This window comes from Barbus barbus, assembly GCF_936440315.1.
Source record: "Barbus barbus genome assembly, chromosome: 12".
Lineage (NCBI taxonomy): Eukaryota > Metazoa > Chordata > Actinopteri > Cypriniformes > Cyprinidae > Barbus > Barbus barbus.
In genome coordinates, this window is record NC_136740.1 from 28,550,262 (window position 1) to 28,569,738 (window position 19,477).

The 19,477-nt window shown below is 34.3% G+C and overlaps 1 protein-coding gene across 1 annotated transcript in view; it reads left to right on the forward strand.

Annotated features, from left to right (window-relative positions):
* The window catches only part of LOC306878010 (thrombospondin type-1 domain-containing protein 7A-like), a 139,767-nt gene that overhangs the window by 78,166 nt on the left and 42,124 nt on the right, over positions 1–19,477 (forward strand). Inside the window, exons 8-11 of the mRNA XM_079430088.1 lie at positions 7,347–7,541; positions 9,193–9,231; positions 9,471–9,506; positions 15,486–15,717. Coding sequence (XP_079286214.1) covers positions 7,347–7,541; positions 9,193–9,231; positions 9,471–9,506; positions 15,486–15,717 — 502 coding nt within the window. The remainder of the gene's footprint in view (positions 1–7,346; positions 7,542–9,192; positions 9,232–9,470; positions 9,507–15,485; positions 15,718–19,477) is intronic.

The following is a 19,477-nucleotide window of genomic DNA, read 5'->3' on the forward strand; positions in this document are numbered from 1 at the left end:
CTAGTTGCTTATTAGCATGCTTATTACTAGAGTATTAGTCATTTATTAGTAGTAATTAAGCACATATTAAGGCCTTATTCAACGTTCCTAATCCTACCCAACACCTAAACTTAACAACTACCTTACTAATATTAATAAGCAGCAAATTAGGAATTTATTGATGGAAAAGTTGTAGTTAATAGTGAATAAGTGTTCCCTATTCTAAAGTGCTACCAAAAAATTATTTTTCTAATTTTAACAGTTAAAACCAGTTGTCTCGCTTGCTATCAAAACTGTAATAGATCTAACGAGATCATTTGTCATTTTAAGATAAAAAAAAATAATAGTACATTTAACAGTATTTTACATTTTATGTAATTTTATAGTTAACGTTGAAAAATGTAATTGTAATTTTTCAATTTTTTGCAATGTAAAAAATGTAAATTGTCATTTTATGGTTTTTCATTTAAATAATTGTTTCTTAGTTTTTCAGTTCTTAGTACGTTAGTACAATCAATTTAATTTATTTATTTATTTTATTCTATTATGTATTTTAATCATATTTTTATTTATTTCATTTAAACTAATTTGTATTTAAAGGGGTCATCGGATGCCCATTTTACACAAGTTGATATGATTATTTAGGGTCTTAATGAAAACTCTATAACAACTTTGGTTAAAATTTCTCAATGGTAGTGTAAAAAACATCTCCTTTGCCCCGTCAAAATCAGCTCTGTTTTCAGCACGTTGTTTTTTAGTCCATGTTGCTTTAAATGCTCGTGAGCTCTGCTGACTCCGTCCCTCTCTTCCGTGGAGTGACGAACAGACCATAGATATGTGTAGATTCCCTATTCGACCGCTCCAGATACGTTGATGCCTCAGTCATCTCGCATTCACCATTATAATCAAGGAATATTCAAAGATATACAAGCGTATAACTTCCTACTGTAGACGCACACCATCAATGCGCTCAATGATTCGCAGACCGTTCCAAAAATGGCGGATGGCTTTCATATCGCGGCCCATAGAAACAGTCCATAATGAGGCATCTAGGTATATATATCTATGGAGCATACTAAACTTCAGAAAAACTGCGAAACTGGCTAACTAGTACATTATTAGGAAGGCGATTTGCAAAGATTCATAAAAACCTTTATACTTCTTCTGTAGATAAAGCTGGATCACGAATGATTTGCGCGAACATAGACACATTTATGTAGATCGGGGATCGGCGCATTCCCTTCAAAGCGAAAGTAACGTTAATCAACTCCGTCTTCAGCGGCTCAGATGTCGGGAGTAACTGTCGACTGCTATATTCATTATTACATCCAACAACTAAACACTTCAATCGCTTAATCTGAGACATCTTGTCTTCCCATTTGTCAATCAACTCTTGTAGGAGGGGTCTGTACAGAACTACATCATTCGGACAGGGCTCTCAGAACAGCCGGATTTGAGAAAGGGGATTTTAAAATAGGGATTTAAAAAAAAAAAACACTGGGTGGATTTTTATCATTATAGGATGGATGTGTACACACACTTCCAACACACATTTATGTTCAAACAACTTGAGAATTTGCATCATTGGTCATTGGATGCAAAGTGAATTTTGCATCCAATGACCCCTTTAATTTAATCCTTTTTATTTTAATCTTTATTAATTATTTTTTTTTTACTGTAAATTTCATTCCGTAAAACGTCAAATGTTGCTGCTGTATTTTTCAGGCTGCTGCTATTTTTTACAGTAAATTCTACTGCTTTTTTTTTACCGTGTACTAAAGCACTATTCGGACGAGATTACTTTGCTAAACAACGGTTGAGTTACAGTTGTGAAAATATGACATTTGTCATTTGTTGATTCAGATGGGATTGGGATCTCTATTGAAGCTGCTAATACATGAATCATCGTATGTCTGTGAAACCTCCTCAGGGAAAACTAGTCCAATCCAAATAGGGCTTAAGAAAACTGCAACTGGAGCATGTGGTCTTTTTCCAAAAATGCAAAAATAATCTCTTGCGTGAAGTTTGCCAGATGATTATAGCGCAAAAGCAGGCCAGTAGATTCTCACTTGTGTTCTGACGGTTTCTGTGGCGGATGTCTTTAAAAAGCAGGATTGATTTTGAATCCGGTAATTAGCCTCTGGGAATTCAAACACTATCCTAGCGGAGGGCAGCCATATCTCGTCTCTCAGCTGCTGTGTCCGGAACGTTTTCCTTCTCAGCTGGAGCTCTTTACAGGGTTAATGCCGCAGAGAGCAGAGGAGTGTAAACATGCTGCTAATGGTGTCCTCCTACAGCTCAGCTACTCAATAAAGACAATCTCAGCCGTGCCTGGAGAGACACTTGTATATTTGACTGGCTAAAGGTTCGTAAATCGGCCTCTTCAGCAGCAGCTTGTTGATGAGGTGCCTTTCTGCATTACATTTACATTTAATCATTTAGTAGACGCTTTTATCCAATGCGACTTACAAATGAAGACAATAGAAACAATCATAACCAACAAAATAGCGACAACATGCAAGTGCTATGACAAGTCTTGGTTAGCCTAACACAGTACACGTAGCAAGGTATTTATTTTTTATTTTTTAAGAAAACGGGTAAAATATAAAAAAAAAGAAACTTAGTTGTTTTTTTTTTTTTTTTGGTGATTTTTTTTTTTTTTGATAGAAACAAGTAGATAGAATAGAAAAAAGAAAGCTAGTGTTAGTTTTTCAAGAAAAGCTAGCAGTTAGAGAATAAATATGCAATTGATAAAGGGTCAAGTGTGTGTGGTTTTTTTTTTATATAAAAAGAAGACCGATAGATAAAACAGAATTAGAATAGAGAGTTCTAGAGTTAGAGGGTAAAATAAAGATGGAAGAGTGTGTTTTTAGCCGTTTCTTGAAGATGGCTAAGGATTCAGCTGCTTGGATTGATTTGGGCAGGGCATTCCACCAGGTGGGAACAGTTAATGAAAAAGTCTGTGAAAGTGATTTTGTGCCTCTTTGGGATGGTACAATAATGCGACGTTCACTTGCAGAATGCAAGCTTCTAGAGGGCACATAAGTCTGAAGAACTGAAATTAGGTAAAGGGGTGCAGAGCCAGAGGTGGTTTTGTAGGCATAAATTAATGCCTTGAATTTTATGCAAGCAGCTATTGGTAGCCAGTGTAAATTGATGAACAGAGGTGTGACATGCGTTCTTTTCAGCTCATTAAAGATTAATCTTGCAGCGGCATTTTGGATTAATTGTAGAGGTTTGATGGAATTGGCTAGAAGACCTGCCAAGAGACCATTGCATTAGTCGAGCCTGGACAGAACAAGAGCTTGAACAAGGTGTTGTGTTGCATTTCCAAAAGAAAGGGCCTGATCTTCCTAATATTGTTTAAAGCAAATCTGCAGGACTGGGCAGTTTTAGCAATGTGGTCTCAGAAATTCAGCTTATCATCAATCACAACTCCAAGGTTTCTGGCTGTTTCTGCAGAGCTATTTAGGAAAATACACTGCTATTAGTGAAGTGACATACTGCCAAGTATGGTGACCCATACTCGGAATTCGTGCTCTGCATTTAACCCATCCAACGTGCACACACACAGCAGTGAACACACACACACCGTGAACACACACCCGGAGCAGTGAACACACACACACACCGTGAACACACACCCGGAGCAGTGGGCAGCCATTTATGCTGCGGCGCCCGGGGAGCAGTTGGGGGTACGGTGCCTTGCTCAAGGGCACCTCAGTCGTGGTATAGTCGAGGGTGGAGAGAGCGCTGGACATCCACCACCCCCCCACAATCCCTGACGGCCCGAGACTCGAACCTGCAACCTTTGGATTACGAGTCCGACTCTCTAACCATTAGGCCACGACTTCCCCAAAAAAATTTAAGATTTTTACAAATATTTTTGAAAGAAATCCCTCATGCTCACCAAATATGCATTTTTTTGATTAATTAAAAAACAGCAACAACAGTAATATTGTGAAATATTATTGCAATTTAAAATAACTGTTTACTAAATGAGCATATTGTAATATGTAATTTATTCCTGTGATCAAAGCGGATTTTTCAGCATTACTTCAGAAATCCTTCAAAAGTAAATGTAATATGCTGATTTGAAGCTCATTTTTTCATTATCACAGCTGGCTGGGATTTTGGTGGAAACTACAATAAATGTTTTTGGATTCTTTGATACGTATAAAGTTAAAAAGAACAGCATTTATTTGAAATAGAAATATTTTTTTTAACATGATAAATGTCTGCTGTCACTTTTGATCAGTTGAATGTGTCCTTGCTGGATAAAAAAAAAATATTTCTTAAAAAAAAAAAAAAGATCTTACTGACCTCAAACTTTTAAACTGTAGTCTATATTGGCAAACTGACACTTCAAAACAGCTTGGTGTGGTTAATTTAAACATGTTTTTAAGAGGTCTAGTATTTGGTTTTGTATTTTATGTCATGAAATTCACAATGTGCTGTCGGATTTGATTGGTGTAGTTCTTTGTAATGGATCAGTTGAATCAAATAAGTTTGAATCAAATGTAGGAGTCACTTCCTCACTGAATCAAATGGAATGACTGAACTGCAGATTATGTCCAATTAAAAAAAAATAATAATAATTCATAACATATACATGTAAATATTTTCTAAGTATATACTGTGTGTGTCTTTTATATATGCATAATAAATATACACAGCACGTGTATTATGTTTTTTTTTTGTTTTTGTTTTTTGGATGCGATTTAATTGTTGGCCAGCTCTACATAAAACATAAATCTTTTTACTTATCATTTATCCAACTGACATCATGTAGTAGGTTATGCAATATCTGCACCACAGCTGAGACTCCACATGAAATAATGACTGTTTCCAAAAAGGTTTCCCACTGTTTGCCATTGGCTGAGTAAACAGATGAGCTCACACCATTGGTTGAGCAAGTGTTGCTGTGTCAGGATGCTAAAGCATAGCAATATTTTGACAGGCACAGGGTCACAGTGTTCTGACAGTCTTCTGACACCTTGACACCCCTGTTTCTCAAGTCTAAAACACCTTATCAGTCCTGCTAAATACTCCATGTTCTCAAAGTTGACAGCTTTGTGCATTATTTTTATGCAACTGATCTAGGAAAACTGTCATAAATGTGGGGTAGCAAAAAACAATGTTTTACGGTCAGTTTTCAAATCTAAAAATGCATGAGAAAGAAAACATAATTTTCAGTTTTCTCTGGCCATGAACCGTCCAACTAATATAGCCAATGAATCACAGTGTGCTTTTATTTCTATGAGCAAGTTTATTTGGAATAGCTGATTACCAAAGCAATAGATATAACTCAAAACATTCAGTGTCTTTCAAATATTCAGTGTTTCTAACCTGGGAAAATTTGTCCAGTTCATTAATTCTTGCTCGAAAGTGTTCATTTTTAGCAACCCGGTAGCTTGCAAACCTTTAGTTTCAAGGCAAGCTGGTAAAACGAGCTTGTTTTTATGTCAGACTCTAATCTAAAAATATCTGAGGACCATAATGGATGTTGGAAGCTAATAACAGTGGAAGCTTCCAGAAACTGCAGATGAAACTTTGTGGAATTTCTCAAAATGTTGCCACATTAAGTCCGAAAAAAGGATAAACCATTACAGCCTCTACAAGGAAACATCTGCTGTTTTCAAGAAATCCCTCTGTCACGTGACCACTGTCATTCAGAGTCTGCTTTGTGGCCGTGTGATATGACGTCTATGAAATAATAGTAATGTGCAATAATGTTCTCTAGCATCTGCCGCGTGAGCAATCGAATGCCCCCCGTCTCGCCATAACCTGCCTCTCTGTAGCCGTACGCTGTGGCAGATTGATTCCATCGTGCGCTGATTAAAATTGATCTGCTAGTTGTATTTTTACAGCCAGACTTGGCATCTGCTTCGCGCCGACGGTCTCGGCGAGTGACGTGTACCATATTGCTTCACAAATAGCCACGGTTCTGACACAGATCGATGTAAATATTGTATCGCTGTCTGCTACAAGGAAAACTTGGAGTGTCCCTGCTTTTGATGGAAATATTTATTGGGTGTTTGTGGCTCAATGCTCAAGCAGAGACTGTGTTTTTTGCAGCAAGTTACTGAGCTAAAGCCAAAACCGAGCTGATACTCATCAGATTTGGCTCAAAGTAAAAGATGTGACAAAAACCCTTGAGAGAGGCTGTGCGTTTTAATGAACGCTGCCAAACACGGACACGCTGACAACAATTGCACACATTTTGTTTTTTGCCTGTCCTTCAGAACCATCTGTATGATTGCTTTCCACTGTTTTTTAGGATGGCACCGTTTCAAAATAGGACAACAGAGGGGTTTGAAATGCATTAAAAGCTTGTCTGGCTGAATCATATTTTGCATAAAGAAAATGTTGCCTAATTTTAGGTCCATTAACATCATTTTCATTGTGACGTTTATTTTCATGACAGTTAAGAACATTTTACGCCCTAATGTTCATTACCATAATGCATCTTCTGTATGTTTTTTTTTGTAGCTCCCATTATTCTCAATTGTGATTCTCATTAGGTTTTTGTTTGTTTGTTTGTTGGACAATATATGCTAATATATGCTTATATAAAGTAATAATTTATTATATATTCATATTTGTAATGTTTTATATTTACATAATATTCACTTAAATATTGTAATGTTTTCATATTTAATATTTTAAATATAATTTTTTATATATTTAAAATATATAAAATATATTTTATTTGTTTAATTTAATATTTAAAATTGTAATATTCCATGTTTATTATCAATTTCATGTAATATTTATAATTTTAATATTTTATATTTTTAATCAAAAATCAAAGGCAGTGCAACAAATACTACCTTGGTGTATGAATATATAAGAATTAAGTGACTGATTTATTAATTTTTATTATTATTATTGCTTTTTTGCATTAAAGATATTTTATTGCATTACAGTATTTTTTGCAAGAATTATACAAAAATCTTAAAAAATAGGCTTGATTGTCTTGCCTTCTTGCTTCTTTTGATATTTGAGATGAATTATGACTCAGACATGTGCTTGACAGGTTACATCAGCTTCACCCCTTTGTTGTACAGTATATGACCTACATGTGAGATCAAATACACCAGATGTTACTATTACATAAATTATGAGTTTGTAAGTGGATGTTGGTCAAGACCACCAGGGAAACTATATTTATTTTTAAGTGCTGTTTAACAATTTAGCTTAAATTACTGTACAGCTATAAATATTTTCATCAGCTCATGCTGGTGCATCATATGCATCAATGTATCAAGTTTGACAGCATGTATAGTAATGTACAGTAGATTTGGAAGAATGGTGCTTAATGAATCTGAAACACTTTTTAAACCCACAAATGTGTTGTGCTTCAGGTACCGAGGTGGAGAAGGAGATGTGTGTGGATGAGGTCTACCCTTCATCTGTGCCCTGTGTGGTTCCCTGCCCTAAAGACTGCGCTCTCAGTCTCTGGACCGAATGGTCCACCTGCTCCCAGACCTGCTCCAGTAAAACCACCGAGGGCAAGCAGATGAGAACCCGAGCCATACTGGCTTACAATGCAGGAGAAGGTACAGAAGATGAAACTCAGACAATACTAACGCTAAACACGTCAACAAAAACAGTACTAAACAATAAAAATGTATACAAATTTTAGGCCAAAATATATTATTATATGGTAACACTTTAGATTAGGGGACACTGTTCACTATTAACTAATTGCTTATGCCATGTGCTGTGATAAATTATATCTAATACAATGACCTTCATACATTTCTAATTACTGTTTGGGGCCTCTCTAACAAGCTGACATGCAAAAACCTTGCAATTTTCTGTGGTCTCTAGTGCATAAGATTAGCCTAAAAAAGCTGACGGGAAACAGTCATGTAAAGACTGTTGTTCCACAAGGGTGGAATTTTTCAACCTGAAACTGTCTGAGATTCTGATGGATGACTCCTGTGCTGTGACATCACCCCCAGTCAGTGTTCCGAGACTCTTAAATCCACTTTATCTGTTCCAGAGAGGCTGAAGTGTCAGTTTGCATGAGTGGGGCTTACCGAGCGTTCCAGTCAAAGTGAAGCACAGTTCACAAACGACTTTACTTCTGTAATCAGATGCAATTCAGAATAAAATTCAACAAATGTGATTATTATCCATGAGGAATTAAAAGGATTGTGTAAAGTAGGTCTTACATGTCAGTGTTACAATATAAGGGTCTGAATACAATTCTGTCATCATTAAAGGTATGGAATAATTCTGCATTTGATATTAAGTTGTAACCATATGAAGCATGACATAAAATAATTGTAAGAAGAAATAATTTTTTAATTAATTGGTTGGTTTGTTAGCTTGTTAGTTAGTTTATTGAACCTTTAGAGAAAATATATATATAAAAATCTTTGGTTTTATGTTTTTGTTGAGTATCATATTTGATACATCAGGCTTTTATGGCCGTAGAGTATGATATAGGAAAATATTGAATTCATACTCAAGTAAGAAAAAAAAAACAGCTCAGTTTTATTCAGAGGTCCAAACTAAGCAAAAATATGCAATTTGGTGCTGTTGCTGGTATTTATTTGGCCAAAAGTAAGATGAAATTCTGATAGCTTGCAGTGTAAATCAATAAGATTTATAACAGTATAGCAGACTACTGACACACAATGCATATAAATATTAGCTTTCACTCTTTGTCCCCCAATAATATGTTTTAGTAAGATGATATTTAAATGCTTAGTTTTATGATCAAAGCTCTATTTTTTATTTATTTTTTATTGTGAACATAATGCAATGCAGTGATCATGGAGAGACTGAAAACAACGTTCCCCAAAAGCTTGATGGATTATATTTGATACTCACATTTGAACAAAATAATGATAATCAAGTAAGCCTCCAGTTCAGTAAGTTTTCATTTTGAAACATTAATTACAGTATAAAAGTTATTCTTACCTTTTTGTTACAATGAGGGTTTTTTTCAGTGACATTTTCTAAAAGGATACTTTAATGTTAATAAAGTATGATGAACAAAAAGGCATGTATCAGATTGTGTGCAACAGGTTTTTCACAAAATGTTTGATAATGTTTATAATTTAGAGGTTTTAGAAACTTGTGTATCAAATATGATAAAGTTAAAAATGGCTGCACATTTTCTCCTCATTAGGCATTTGTGTACCATATACTTCTCAGAGAAGTCCATATTGAATTATTGCTGTGCTTTCTCCACAGTGACGTCAATGGTAGTGGCATGGATTACAGTTATGGAGGGTAACATCTCATGTTTTAATGGCCTGTAGAGTAGTTTTCCTGTAGAAGTCCTCTTAGATATGTTTGGATGGTTTGAAGTAGCCGCTAAGTCTTGTCTTTTTTTACTGTTGATTATTTTGTCGTTACTCAAATATGTAAAACTTAGTACTAGTCGAGTAGATCCTGAAATATTTACTCTCTTACCACTGCTTCTCTAAAGTTAAATGCGAAGACGCTCATAACTTTTGCTTTATCTCAAGGTCTTACAAGCGTTCCGAAGTTTCCTGAGCTCTTTGGTACAGTTGCTTTCTTTTCATCTCTTATGTGCAGTTTTTGTAGATTTAGATGTGCAATAAATAGCTTGTGTTTGAATATGTATCGGGTTAGAAAGTGTTAACAGAGGCTTTTATTCTTTGTCTTGTTTTCACAAGTTTAATGTTGCATCCGCAAAGAATATAAATGAAGAAAGTGAGATCTTGCGCTTGGATGCATTTGCTTCCAAAGCACCAAGTAACTGCGTTTTTGAGCGATGAGTTGAGCGTTGCCCTTTGGGAGGCGGATAGATTTATGTGACGATGAGTCTATGCACCATGCTTTCTGTGCAAGACATCTGCTTGACGTCTGACGTAAGATGCCAAATGCAGCCGTTCATGCAGCGGGACTTTATACATTATGCATGTCCTTGAGAGTCCATTTGTGAACAAGTCAGCAGAATGATGAAACTCATACTGTAAACACGAACAAATTAGAGTCCTCTGGGTCTCTTATGAAACTTATATAGCACATTGCAAAAAGCCAGAAACATACTTGTGCATTAGTATGTGAACGCAAACACTTCTTGCTAGGCAAACTTACAATATGAGCATATTGTTGAGAGAGCATTCAGAATGCAGTTCATAGTGCAGTGTGTGCATTGCTTTCTCATGCTGTAGCACGAGTCACTATTGCGGACATGAACTGTTTTCTTCTGTGGTCAGTTTTGTCTTTCAGGTCAAAAACTGTTATGGTGGAGCATTAGATTGATCTTAAGTTCGTTGAAGTTGAAATGTTTTTATTTATCATTTTAAAGCAGTGATGTGTGTTGGATAACAATTTTAGATATTTTTTTATTTTATTTTATTTTATTTTTATTTCCACAAGCCATTCTTAATATTGTATTGAATCATTGTTATTTAAATATAATAATAATAATACTTTGATAATTATATAATAATCATATATAATAAAATCAATAATTATATATAATAAATTCATGGTAATTAAATTTTAAATATAATAAAAATAAAAAATATATAATTTAAACTTTTTAAAACTAATTATTTAAGTTCTCGAAACATTTAAAATTTGAGCTTTAGCAATAATTCGTTTTTAATTTATTTTTATTTTACAATGTTAGTGTTAAGATTAATTATCAGCTTAATTATTGTTTCCCGTATTGTCCACATTTTCTATATTGGTCAGTTTAATGTGCAATATAAAAACCTATATGTTTTGTTTTTGTTGTTTTATTTTATTTTATTTATCTTTGGACAGGTTTCAGGTTAAAGACATAGATTAATTTTGTACAATTAAAAAGCAATCAGTACTATTAATATTATTTTTTATATAAATATACTGTTTATTATTACCATATCACACCTATACAAAATTCAAATTAAGGCATCAAATTTTCAGGCATTTTATTTATCCCTGTTTTTTTAGACCATTATTCAACAAAACCCAAATAGTGATTTATTTCTATTCTGAATTTTCTTTGCTGTTAGCATAAAAGTAGCACAATAATTCATATTATGTACCAGCCTTCCCATATATGTTTGCACACTGCGTTTTGCGTGTTTCTGGCTTAAAACCTGATCATGAGGTTTCATCTCACGAAATCAGTTAATTAAAAATACCTACAGAAATAAAGCAGCGAACGTCCTTTCTTTGTTTGCGGAACATCTGAAAGGCGTTCGTAACCCTGCACAGTTAAGCTTCATAGAGACACAAACGCAAATATTAATTTAGGCTTTTCACACTTCGGTTTGTTCATTCTTAACACTGAGTGTTTTACACTCTTCATACTTTACCCTGGGTTAGTAATTAATGATAGTAGACGTTGAAGTTTCACACTGTTTTTGTAAACCCTGGCTTGCTTGCTTATTTGCATATTTATGACTTTAATAACATTGATTTAGGAGTTTACTTCAGATGCTGAATAGTTTTACTTACTGCCGCTATGCAAAGTGCATGAATATTTTATGAGCTAAGCACTGAGGCGGTTTATGATTGGTTGTCTGTTGCTAAACGGCATTGTTTCCATATTGTATATGGGATATGTTTCATTTAATGTAATTCTTCTGTCCCCTGGATATTATGATTTTTCTCTTTTACAGTAAAACCTTTTATTAAAAGAATGCATTATAGTTTTAAAATATATAATATAGTTTACAGTAGCTTTAAAGTTTAGCTTGGCTCAAATTAATTTTTGCTGCTTTTGAAAGGTTAAATTTGCCAGTGTCATCACTTTCTTCATCTCTTCGACTCTATTTTATACTTTATCTGAAAGCATTTATGAGAAAAATATTTACTTGATTCATGTGATTTATTGGCCTTTACCGTCTTAGAAAACAAACATATTTTTCCAAAGATGTTTATACTTGGTTATGATGAAAATGAGAAGTGTAATTTTATTTATTAGTAATTTCAGTGTTTTGCCTTTTTTTTTTTTTTTTTATATCTGTGTAGATCTTAGTAATTTTTATATTAGTTTTATGTTTCATCAGGTTTTTTTTTTCATGGTTTTAGTTTTCATTGGATACCACATTATAATTGAAGGCTCATCAGAGCCATGATCAATTCTTTTTTCAGGACATGTGATAAATGTTTTAACAGATGAAACCTTTTTAAAGAAGTATGATTTTTCAAAGTCTCAAAAGTGCCTTGAACTGAAGAATCATCCATATATGTTTTGGCATCACAAATCAGGGCACAAAATGATAAGAAAGAGCCTTGGCCACATAAAGCTTAAAGTTCAAGAAAGTGTGAAAAGCCCTATTATTACCCTTCAACTCATTGCCCAATATAAACACAATAATCACCTGTTTAATGGATCTGACAGTCAGATGCAATAACTACACTGTGTGCATTGTAAAGTTAAAGCAGGCAGACGTATTCGCTCACTGCCTCTCATAAAGCTCTTGCTGTCCTCTGAGAATGAGAGCGCTTTGATTCACAGGCCCACTGGGCTGCTCTGTCATCTGCAAACCTGTAAATGTCAGCAATTATTTAGACACACCGCGCCGTTCTCCGCCGGCTGCATCGACTATCTGCCTCTCGTGAGGAATTAGGAGGCGGCAATTATGTGGAGTGTTTCATCTTAATCAATTTACAACAAGTTTAAGCGACTGGAGACGACGGCGTTATGTTGAGATTTGAGCAAATGAACACTTGACCTGTCTCGCTCCAGTGAACGCAAGCAAGAAAAAATAACAAGGAAGAAAATACATTTTCATATGCATTTCCAAGGCTAAAATGGCCTATGCAAAATAATTTTTAATCCCAGTATATTATTACGTTTTCACTTGTCCTTTTAAACTTTTTATTCGTCAAAGAATCCTGAAAAATGTTATCACAGGTACCAACAAAATATTAAGCAGCACAGCAGTTTCCAACAGTGATAATAAATCAGCATATCAGAATGATTTCTGAAGGATCATGTGACACTGAAGACTGGCTGCTGAAAATTCAGCTTTGCATCACAGGAATAAATTACATTTTAGTGTATATTAAAATAGAAAACTTTTATTTTAAACTTTAATAATATTTCTAGGCCTGCCCTCGACAAAGGATTTTTCTGGTCAACTAGTAGTCGTTCATTTTAAGCATTAGTCGACTAATTGCACGTTTATTAATAAACCATTTAAATCTTTATAATGAGCCTTTAATTGCCTACATAGCCTAATAAGTGCTGGAGCACACGCATAAAACTTACCACGGCGCACCGGTAGAAGAAATGATTATGAATGTGTCAGTAAAAAAACAGTAAGGAGACAGCATTAACATTTTAATAATTTTATAAACTAGTGCTTTTTTTCGGTTTAAGAGATGACGTTGGCAACACTGACTCGCCATCTTCGCAGTAGTGATGCGCCTGTATGTTTCATACATAATCTGAGAATATTTATTTTCCATTTGAATTGGTTCATTTGAAAGTAGACATTTCACTCTATATAGATATATTTTTAATGTAAGGCAAAGATATACACAGAGTTTCACGCTGAAGTTCACAGATCGAGACGGCAGAAAGCGCATTCCTGTTTGCTTTCATTATTTTACAAAAGCACAATGTTTTGTTGTTATTGTGAGTGCATACAAATAAACGCAGAGTCTGTACATATTTGAAAGATGTATTACTCTTAACTGTATGACCAAAAATGAGGGAGTATTTTAACATCAAGTGACTGCACCAACGCCTCCATCTGTCCTGCAGTGAGTGTTAATGTTCAGCTCCACACTCCACACAGACACTTCAATAGCGCACATTTCTCTAGGTTAGCCTAACATTTGATTGAGTAGCCACGTAAAGTTGCTAATACTTACACACACTCACTGGCCACTTTATTAGGTACACCTTGCTAGTACCGGGTTGGACCCCCTTTTGCCTTCAGAACTGCCTTAATTCATAGATTCAACAAGGTGTTGTAAACAATCCTCAGAGATTTTGGTGCATATTCACATGATAGCATCACACAGTTGCTGCAGATTTGTCGGCTGCACATCCGTGATGTGAATCTCCCGTTCCACCACATCCTAAATGTGCTCTATTGGATTGAGATCTGGTGACTGTGGAGGCCATTTGAGTAAAGTGAACTCATTGTCATGTTCAAGAAACCAGTCTGAGATGATTTGAGCTTTGTGACATGGTGCATTATCCTGCTGGAAGTAGCCATCAGAAGATGGGTACACTGTAGTCATAAAGGGATGGACATGGTCAGCAACAATACTCAGGTAGGCTGTGGCGTTTAAACGATGCTCAGTTGGTACAAAGGGGCCCAAAGTGTGCCAAGAAAATATCCCCCACACCATTACACCACCACCACCAGCCTGAACCGTTGAGACAAGGCAGGATGGATCCATGCTTTCATGTTCTTTACGCCAAATTATGACCCTACCATCTGAATGTCGCAGCAGAAATCGAGACTCATCAGACCAGGCAACGTTTTTCCAATCTTCTATTGTCCAATTTTGGTGAGCCTGTGCGAATTGTAGCCTCCGTTTCCTGTTCTTAGCTGACAGGAGCGGCACCCGGTGTGGTCTTCTGCTGCTGTAGCCCATCTGCTTCAGGGTTCGACGTGTTGTGCGTTCAGAGATGGTATTCTGCATTCCTCGGTTGTAACAAGTGATTATTTGAGTTACTGTTGCCTTTCTATCATCTCTAACCAGTCTGCCCATTCTCCTCTGACCAAATTTTGGTCAATCAAGCCTCTTCTGGTCGACTATTAGGGGGCAGCCCTAAATATTTCACAATATAATTTTTTTTTTTCTGTATTTTTGATCAAATAAATGCAGCCTTGGTGAGCAGAAGAGACTTTAAAACATTAATGGCTGTCAATGTACATTTTGTACTAATAAAAAAAATAAAATAAAAATAATATATATATATATATATATATATATATATATATATATATATATATATATATATATATATATATATATAATTATAATTTTTTATTTTTTTATTTTTTTTATTCAGCAAGGATGTATTAAACTGATCATACCGACAAAAGATTTCAAATAAATGCTGCTCTTTTCAAATATTCTGTTCATCAAAGAATCCTGAAAAAAAGTATAAAATATTTAATTACGAAAATGTGATGCACAACTGTATTCCACATTAATGATAATAATAAATGTTTCTTGAGCAGCAGATAAACATATTAGAATGATTTCTGAAAGATCATGTGACACTGAAGACTGCAATGATTCTGAAAATTCAGCTTTGCATCACAGATATAAATTAATTTTTTTAATGTATTCAAATAGAAAATAATTATTTTACAAAGTAATAATATTTCAAATTTTTTATCAAATAAATGCAACCTTGACTTCTTAGAAAACATAAAAAAATGTTACTGAAGCATAGTGAATTTCTGGTTGTTATTTATTATTTTCTTCTCCTGAGTTGATGTGCATCTCACTTCCAGTGTGGAGATCCTCGAGCTATGGTGGTGTGATATGAAATGTAGTGTAGACACGTGTCAGACCTAATGCATGTCTTCACACTCTTGCAGGAGGTTCCAGCTGTCCGAGCACCAGCGCCCTGCAGGAGGTGCGGAACTGTAATGAGCATCCTTGCATTGTGTATCACTGGCAGACGGGCCCCTGGGGACAGTGCGTGGAGGACACCACCACATCCACCCTCAATACCTCCTCCAGCGCAGACAAGTCCACCTGCACCATGGGTGTGCAAACACGCAAGGTCATCTGCGTAAAAGTCAACGTCGGACAGGTGCCGCCCAAAAAGTAAGTCTGCATGCATGTTTTAGAGGCTATTTTGTTTTTCCTACTCTGAAGAATTCTTTATGTAAATTACTTCTTGCATGTGAAATGAGTTACAATCTTGCAGGTTGTGGATTTGCTATCGGCTCCAATATAATTTGCATTGCATAATCCTTCAACAACTTCAGAACACTGGATAGCTATTAAATATGTAAAAATGAGCAGTCTTATGTTAATGTGCTCATGGTTGAGAAGTTACTTAATATTGCAGAGCATCTTTTTTTAGATTGTCAAAAGTACATAAATAAAATGTTATATTACATTTAAAAAAATGTAGTCTACATAAAAAAGTGGATGAAATATTTTATTTTATTTATTTTGGAATGTGACATTATTTTCATGACAAATTCCCATTACTGTAATGTGTCATGTATGAAAGTATAATTTTTTTTTTTTTTTTTTTTTTTTAGTTTTTCATTATTTATATGTACTGTATATTACTTTTTATACATATACTTCATTTTATTTACTATAATATTATATTATAATATATTATATTTTTAAACATTTTTATGTGTATTGTTATACCTCTTCTTTCTTTCTTTCTTTACTTTTTGTGTTATTCATTATATTTTCATAGCTCTAATATAGTATCAAATAATTACATTTCTTCTTTTTCCTTTTTTATTGAAATCTGATACATTTTTAAATCTTTTACAAAATTAAATCGTTTTAAAGGCAGTGCAATACAACAATATTCAGTACCATAAAACTGTACTGCATCATTTAATTTTTCTGCATTACAGTAATGAGAATGCATTGTTTTTTAGCATAATAACAATGTGATGCTTATGTGATGTCCTAAATTGGTCCTAAGATAGTCTTTATTCATCTTTTTACACAATGTCATTTCTGCTTTGTACTTTTTGGAAATATTCTGGACATATTGATGACAGAATTCATGTCATGAATGTAATTTTAATGTTTTGCCATGTTGTGTTGGAATATTACCATCTGTTATTATTATGTAATCACATATGGCGCGAATCATACCTCAACTCAAGTGTTAGCGGTGATGGAGAATTGTTCAGAAGAAGATGGATTGCTTGTGTTTGAGTGGCAGATTGTAATTGCTCTACAGATGTCTGCGTGCTCACAAACCCTATCATTCCACTGCAGGCAAACGAGCTGCTGAAAGCCCAATAAACATGGAGTCACAAACAGGCTAATTAGCACAGTCATTTTCAGACTGCCTAATTTCCTATTGATGATAATAGCGGTAATTAAGAGGATTTGATTCTTTAATGCAATTTAATCACCACTAGATGAGGGACCTCTTGAGGCTTAGCACAAACAAACCCCCTAAAAATACATCATTGATCCACTTAGACGTTGTCCTCCTGACAGTCCTTTGTGGAAACAATAGCAGTGGGTTTTTTGGCATAGACAAATAGAGGCTTAGCTATTATATTGCTTTTTACCACTTCAAGGAGCAGAAAGATGTGTTTAGTCTAGATGGCGTAGGTTGCAAAAGTGCAATTTGATGAAGTGTCAGATTTTAGGACTGCAAAAAAAGAAATAATTTTTCAATGCTCAGAATGGTGTAGAAAAAGTATTTTTACTGAGATTTACTTCTGTAATGCATGGAAACCCTAAACTGAAATTAAAATAGCTATAAATGGCTATATTTTGATGAATGATTACGATCACAATCATGTCTATTCTATGGAATAGCATGTGGTATAATGCATATAAGATCTGAAATGTGTATGCAAAATCAAAATGATAAATTGATTACATTTGTATGCATTCGTTAGCCCAAAAATGTTGTATTGTTTACGTGGCTTCAGAGGCATTTGATTCACAAAATTCACATCCTTTCTCAGACCTGCATTTAATTTTGAATATCTCATCCTGCTCGCAGTAAATCATAAATCATGTTTTTGCCCAGGTCTGGGGCAGGCAGAGCTTATGCCGGTTTTCCTGCCCTGAGCCACTTTGTGTCACTCACAGCATCAGTGAGAGAAAACGCACAGACACACAGACAGCGATGTTAAAGCTCAGAGCCCGGACCTTTGATGCATCTCACAGTAACTGACAACTGCTGCTGCCGTTCATGTTTATCTCTCGCTCTGACAGCTTAGAGAAGCTAGTTGTTTTTTAGGATACTTATACAGACAGTATAGTGAGCAAAGAGCAGGAAACAAATATCAAGAGCATGTGCACTGCCACTCTGTCACAACTGAGACAGTACAAGAATGAAGAGCGTTTGTAACACTTAATAATTATTCATACAAGTTTTTCACACAAGATACACTTTATATTTTAGCAGCAGCAGGATGAGATGTTGCATTTTTATGAAATTGCATTTCATTTGTTTTTATTTTCAGCTAAACCTAATTTTCAATTAGTGTCATAAAGGGGAAATAAAATAAAATATACATATTAGATGCATAATTTACAGGAATAAGTTGTGCAGGGTAACTGAAATAAGCTTCTCTTGAGGAACTAAAACTGAAAACTTAAACTAAATTAAAAAAAAAAAGAAAAAGAAAATGTTTGACTGAGAGACTTGATATTTCAGCAGCAGCAAGACAAGATTTTGCATTTTTATGAAATTAATTTTTTGAGGATTATTTGGACTCATGCAGCTTTAAAATGTTTTTTATTGTTAACAAAAACTAAAACTTAATTTTCAGTATAATTGAAATAAAGCAGAAATAAAATATAAATAGATGAAAAACAAATTATGAATGCTGCATTTGCTAACTGAAAGAAACTTATGTTGAAGTACTGAAACTGAAATAAAAAATAAATGAAAACTAAATTTTAAAAACAATAATAAAAAATTACAAACTTAACAAATGAATAAAAACTAGTGCTGTCAAAAGTACACATCCAAAATAATAGTGTTTGTTTACATAATATAGCTGTGTGTACGGTGTATATTTATCATATTTATATAAATACTAACACATGCATGTATATATTTAAGAACAATATGTTATGTTTATATATTAAATATATTTATATATAATATAAAGTGTATGAATATATATAAATTATATGAGTATTGTCTGTGCGTTGTTGTTGTCTCTGTGCACTGGAAGCCTGTGACACTAAAACAAATTCCTTGTATGCGCAAGCATACTTTGCAATAAAGCTCTTTCTTACGGTGGTCGAGAGAGCTCAACGCGCTGCAACTTCAGAAAACACATGCAAATAGAAAAAGCACCAGCAAATCAAGAAAACATCTTCATTAATTTGACAGCAGGTGCTGCAAATGCTCACAACACAAACAAATAAAGAATTTTATTTGCAGCGCGTTTCTTTATTTGGTTGTGTTTTGAGTATTTGCAGCGCGTTTCTTTATTTGGTTGTGTTTTGAGTATTTGCAGCGCGTTTCTTTATTTGGTTGTGTTTTGAGTATTTGCAGCGCGTTTCTTTATTTGGTTGTGTTTTGAGTATTTGCAGTGTGTTTCTTTATTTGTTTGTGTTATGAGCATTTGTAGCGTGTATGTTGTCAAATTTATGAAGTTGTTTTTTTAATTTGCAGGCGTTTTTTTTCTATTTGCAGCACGTTGATCTCTCTCGGCCACCGTATTTTCTGATTCTGATAAATATATACATGTAAATACATGTCAATATTTTTCAAATATATACTGTGCATGTGTGTATTTAGATATACATAATGAATATACACAGTACCCACATATATTATGTAAACAAAATTTTTTATTTTGGATGCGATTAATCGCCATTAATCATTTGACAGCACTTTGCA